General features: G+C 30.3%; 1 protein-coding gene across 1 annotated transcript in view; it reads right to left on the bottom strand.

Annotated features, from left to right (window-relative positions):
- Positions 1-6,711, bottom strand: part of betaCOP (coatomer subunit beta) — a 93,551-nt gene that overhangs the window by 33,026 nt on the left and 53,814 nt on the right. Inside the window, exon 12 of the mRNA XM_067051570.1 lies at positions 1,493-1,692. Coding sequence (XP_066907671.1) covers positions 1,493-1,692 — 200 coding nt within the window. The remainder of the gene's footprint in view (positions 1-1,492; positions 1,693-6,711) is intronic.

Genomic DNA, 6,711 nt, shown 5'->3' with positions numbered 1-6,711 from the left:
AAATAGTGCAAATGAATAATATTCAGAAAATAAATCATTTGGAAAAATCCCTAACTGTTGTGGGACAATCGATGTTTACATGTAACCTCAAGGCAGGTTTTCGTTTTGGAAGAGGTATATATATATATATATATATTTAGGTATAGGAATATAAGTTAATACTCACACTGTAATTCAGATATAAGTCACTCACTATATTTCATTTTCTGTCATGTTGTTCAATTTGTAGATTCAATACTTGTTTTTAGACACTACTTGCATATCTTATATTATACATATCTTCTTACCTACATGATATTATATTCCATCTTTCACTGTTTTCAATCTACTACCATCTAATTCCATGATTATCAATCAATTTTTTTACTATTCAATTATTAGTTATCAATTTTTTATCATTTGTGATTCAAATATATATTTTGTATAATTCCAAATTTGTTTGTATACTATTCCTTTTCAATTTTATGTTTCTCTAAATATTGTTGTTATCTCTTTTGCTCTACAGCCCTGATGAAGACCTGAAACTCAGGTCGAAACGTCGGCATAAAATAAATAAATATTGTTTTGTTTATTTATGTTGTTCTTTGCTGACCACACCCCCCGACAAACTTTCTAATCATAATTATTTTAGTTATTCTCCATACTTGGAAGCAGTTTTCACCATGACTTCAACAGCGGATGGTTTATGAATTTCCATGCAACAGCAATTTCATAAATAATTGTTATAAAAAGTACAAAGGTCAGATTGTTCATCAATCTTTATCTTTAGCCAAGAAAACCCAAGCACATGGATTTTTTTTTTCACTGTTTCTGCATACTCTTATAAAACAATATGTTTACATTTATGTTGCCAAAAATAAGCTGCATTGTGGATGATCAGGAATTGACTGAACAAAGAACCCTTCTAATAACCAGGCAAAATTTTTATGATCTACTTAAACATATTACTTAAAGGCTGAAAGCTAGTTTGTATTGAATATAGAATCCCAAATATTCTCGCCAAATTTTGCAGAGTAAATCTATAGGTCTTTGACAAAGTTTTCTAATATACTGAGATACTTAAATGTATCACAAAATGAAAGAAAAATGGTAATTAATAAGATTGTTGAACCGGATGTATGACAGAGTACAAATCAGTTACAAACTGTTCTATTCATTATTTTTAATCTACCATAGGTGTTTTTTATTATCAAATGATTCTGATAACTCCAAGCAACCTCATCTACCTAAATTGTAAGACTTTAAAATCTACTTAAGTGTCTGACACATATTTTACAATTAATTCATACCTAGTAATTAACAACTTTTAAATAGAAACCAAGAATAAAATGTAAAAGTAAAATTTAAAAGTGGCAAAATGATGAGCTTAACAGCTAAAAATGAAATACTCTATAAATTATTTACAAAATTAAATTTTAAATGTAATGAAACAATATTTTTATCAATTACAAACACATTAATAAATTATGATCTAAGAAAAAAAAATTCTTACCAGATTTACCCAGACGTACTATGGATGAAATAATAAGCATACACTCAGCAAAGAATTTATGATAAATATTCTCCTGCTGAACAAGCTCTTTATAGCGTAAGGCTAATTTCACTAGAGTAGAAGCCACAGATACACCAATGAAAAAGTCTCCATCAATCAAGTATTGTCTAAGAGGAGGTCGATCTTCTTTTTTAATAGCACTACAATATTAGAATATCATAAAGTATAATTTCACAAGTGAATACTAAATTAAAAAAATCAGCTCAGTAAAAATAATAATAAACAGTAAATAATAAAAGAAAATATAGTGGATTATATTTATTATTCACCTTAATAAATTTACACGAACACAATATTTACTTCTTTTACTAATAACTATACGAAATGCTTGCTATAAATATAGTGGATTATATTTAAGAAACATCTAGCTATAATAAACAAAAGATTATTGAATGTTTAATTTACCTTACTATTGAAAAAGATTAGATATTTTTATTAATTGGTTGATAAATTACATGTGGAAGATATCAGGAACAAATTGTTTCAAATCATTCACTTTTATTTCTATCAAAACCATTATTAAAAAACTTGAAAATATTAATACTATCAATATAAATGGTTGTATTATAAATAATTCTTAATAATTAAAACTAGATATTATGTAAGTTTTTGATTAAAGGAAGTTATATGTATTTAATTATTTAATGTCGTTAATCATTATTTCATACTTTTTCAAACTAGTAGTTATTATAGTAAAATATCTTAAATAGCTTTAAAGAGAGAGAAAATTTTATCAGGATTAAACATGAAATATACAAATATTTAAGATAAACAAAGAAAGCAAAATATTTGAGAAAAAAGGAATTATTAAAAATTAAGAAATACAAATATTGTAATAAAATAGAAACACTGAATATGAATCCAAGAAGATTGTTTTTAGTACTCCAGTAAAGTGAAATAATTAATAACTTAAAAATATTAATATCAATTACCTATATTAAAGCAATGCAACCAACCACCAAATCAAACCAATTAAACATTAATATATACATGCAAAATACAGAAAAAATAAACACCACTTACCTTATAGATCCTTCAGTTCCACGTTCAGAACTTTTACGAGTTTTCTTTTTATGACGATTGGAAACAGGTTTCTTTAGATAAAGTTTAATTCTGGAGAAAAAATAAAAACAAAAGAAACATAACTTCTAAACTAAATGCTAAAAATAAAATTCTGTTTTGGATAAAATGAATTAAAGGAATAAAAAAAAATGCAGTTTTTTTTTTTTTTCAGAATGTGTCATTTTCTACTCAAAATAAAAATGCATACATTTATTAGAAACAAAAAGACCACAAGGTAACAATTTTATTCAAATAAATGTTTGTTTTTTTAAATAATACATTTGGTTTTATGAGACAGTTTTAAAATAATAGGACTTCAGATTGAAAATTATCATTTTTAGTATTGAATTTATAAAACAACAGGAAAATAATAAAAACAAAATTGGTGAAGATAAACGCATAGAAAAGTGGATAAGCAATGAGGAAGAAACAACAATAGAAGATAACATTCTTGTCTACTTATGTAATGAGTAACAAGAGGGTCATTAGTTGAATGCAAATACCAAAGAAAATCTCAATAGATTACAAAGACAGATAAATATAATCAATTCATAATGTATCAGGTCAAAACATAAATATTGAAAAGAATTGTTTCTTCAGCCTATTCCATAAATGATGAGTATTTAGATGCTTAAGTGTTAAGGTAGGAAGAAATCCAACCAGCTTTAAAAAAATAAAAAAATATATGATACCCTAAAAACTTATGTTATTAACAGTTGAATATTTTATTTTCATCTCAATATACAAGAAGGAATGACTTATTGTATGATTCAGAAATAAAATCATAGAATTTTTGTAATAGAAAAGAAATTCTTACAGTAGACTTAAAATAACTAACAGTAGTTTATAATTATTTTTTCAAAAGTAATAAATATAATAATAAACAATAAGGTAGTATATCATGGACAAAATCACTTTCAACGTAAGTTTCTAATTAGATTTGGGCAGTATTTATTAATATATTCAAGTATGTCATAATTCCTTATACAGGTCTTGTTACCAAGTAGGGGAGGAGGATCCCATAGTAAGTGGATGTGAGAAAGATCACCAAAACTTTTTTCCTATTTGAAAAACAATAAATGTGACATTGAACATACAACATTTTTCTTTTTCAACAAATATTACAACACTTGTGGATCTGTCAGATGGAACATACCTACAGATAAGAACGTAAGTACAGTAGGTGGGTTAAATAGGTGCTGAACAATATTAAGGGATACAATTAGGTACTCTGTAAAAGGTTCGAAGGGAAGGGGTAGGCTTATTAACAGAAGAGAAGTACATTCTTTGGTACAGGAGTGGTTGATACTATTTAGGAACATGGTTTCTTCTCTTTTTCAAGCCAATATTGACATTGAGGAGCCTTGAATCAGCACCAGTCTTCTCAGACTCTGCTCAACTGCTTCGTTTCTGCAAGGGTATTCATCATAGGGGGATAAAGTATTCGCATCATGCTTGAGAAAGGAAGTGAATACAGGATTAAAACACACCACCTAGAATTTGACTTCAAAGCAACATTTGACAGCATTAAAAGGGAACAGTTGTACAAGGCAATGAGAATTCAACATCGCTGAAAAGTTAATTAGAATGGTAAAACTAACCAAGAGAGAGGTGAGATGCATGGTGCAGATTGGGGGAGCAAGATCTGATGAATTTGTCTCAGGAAAAGAACTAAGGCAGGGGGATGTATTGGCCTCCCTCCTTTTTGATTTAGCTTTTGAAAAGGCCATTAGAGAATCTGGAATTCAAGTGGACGGAACAATACAGCTTTTACTTATGCAGATGACATTGACATTGCTGCACACTCGTTCCAAGCTGTCTCTGATGGATTTATGAGATTAGCTAAAGCAGCAAGAAAAATGGGGCTTGAAGTGAATGCAGAAAAGACCAAATACATGGTCACAGAAGAAATCCCCAGGCCCGGTGAAAACATTAGGATCGGAGAATATACTTTTGGAAAAGTCCCCAAGTTTCTGTATCTTGGATCGCTCATAATCCAAGACAATTGGGTGGATTCTGAAATTAAACGAAGAGTCCTATGTGCCAACCACTGTTATTATAGCCTCAGTCCATATTTTAGGAGCCGTGCATTGTCTAAGGACAGCAGGATTTATGTATAAAACAATTACTTGGCCAATTCTTCTATATGGCTCGGGAACGTGGACTATTTCAAAGGTTGGTGAGCACAACTTAATGGTCTTGAAGAGGAAGATTCTATGTAAAATATTTGGAGACATCAAGGTTGACCAGATATGGAGACGTCAAACAAATGAGGAGCTCAAAGATTTATTTAAGGAAACAGACGCTGTCCAGTTTGTGGGGCACAGAAGATAGAGGTGGGCATGTTGCTCGGATGGCTGATAATGATCTTCCAAGGAAAATAGTGAGAGGTACTTCAGGGAACAAGACGCAGAGGAAGACCTCACCTTCGATGGAGTGACGATGTGAGTGGTGATGCCAGGATCATGATGGAAGTGAGGAACTGGATGGCAGCTGCACAAGATCTCAATAACTGGTGGAGGCTGGTGCAGGAGGCCAGGACTTGACATCAAGCTGTAGTGCCAAACTAATAATAATAGAAGATCTTAGTGGTATTTAACCAGAAAGTTCTGCTTCCTGGGTACTTTCACTTTATCCATTCAAGTAACAAGTTAAAACAATTTACTTTGTCTGTTTTCAAAATTAAGGCACTTCTAATCGCTCACTTATCCTTTTATTCCTGATATTATCACTGCATTTCTTTCCATAGAGGCCCCTCCCATTCTACCAGTGTTAGTTGCAGCTTATCTTTTGAATCTTCAATTAGGAGAATATATCATCCACATATAGGAAATTTTACAATAAATTTCTCCAACTTCCATTTTGATATGCAGTTCATGGTGTTTTACAGTAACATATCAGAAGGATCTGATCTGTTAAAATGATAAATAACGCCAAGTTGGCTGTCTACAATACGATTCACGAATAGAGGTGTACATTTTGTAAGCTACAAATATATTGTAATATCCTCTTTTTTAATAAATAGTTGATATTTATAGATAAATGATTTTAATTACGTTTTTATTTATGTATATTGTTTCAGTATTGTTTATTTGTTATTTTAAATCAAAAAGCAAGCTAACCAGTTTTCTTTGTCTAAAATAAATACGCTGTTCAAAACAAGAAAGATGGCGGTGCGCGTCCTTCCGAAGTGTTCGTTGGGTTGTTTGTGTTGAGATGGATTGAAGTTTTTCAACTTTTATTGTTTCTATACAGTAATTATAGAACAAGAATAGTCAAAGAAGAAATAGAAAAACATAACAATTGTCAATAGACTGTTTGCATCACGAACCACAGCAAGTAAAGCGGAGCGATTGTACTACAATCGATTATTTTTGGATTGATCAGTAAACATTGAAGATGGAGGAGAGGAAACGGGGACTCTTGGGGGAGTTTGAATTGCCTGGTGAGAGGACGTCCATCGGCTGGAAGCGGGAAAGATTGGAAGCCATTGTTGTGAGAGAGACATAGCTTTTTGGAAGGACTGGAAGCCATTTTTGACGGTAGGATATAGCATTATAGAAAAGAAGATACCAAGAATCATCAAAAGAAGAGTCTATGAAATTGGTTAGTTTTGTTATACCTAAGTTTAAATACATATGTAAAAGAGATATTAATTTAATTAAGTGTTAATAGTAAAAGTGTCTGTTTCTGATTGCCTAGAAACCCGCCCTGAGATTAAGAGTCTTTTATATTATAAAATTTAACTAAAATTCTATTATCTATTTAATATTAAAGTTTTTAATTTGAACCTAAGCTATCTTTTAACATATGAGAATTTAAGTTAAAAAAAATATCAAAATTCCATTCATTTTATTTTAATAATTTATGATTATTACTATATATATATATAAGTTACAGCCTTAGTCAGCTGTTACTTTTATGTTAGCTGACTGAGGAGATCAGCTGATCGCATGTATAAAGAGATGTACCGAACCCAATAAAGTTAGTATGTTACAGCAGTTCACACGTGTTACATCTTATTCCTTCTTCTCTTCTTTGACATTTGACTTTCGCCGATACTTAACTTATATATATAAGTTACGGACTGTCAGCTG

This window comes from Halyomorpha halys, unplaced genomic scaffold, assembly GCF_000696795.3.
Source record: "Halyomorpha halys isolate HHAL.00 unplaced genomic scaffold, Hhal_1.1 Scaffold1849.1, whole genome shotgun sequence".
Taxonomy (NCBI): Eukaryota; Metazoa; Arthropoda; class Insecta; order Hemiptera; family Pentatomidae; genus Halyomorpha; species Halyomorpha halys.
Note: the sequence above shows the minus strand (reverse complement) of the source record. Positions and strands in the feature narration are given on the sequence as shown.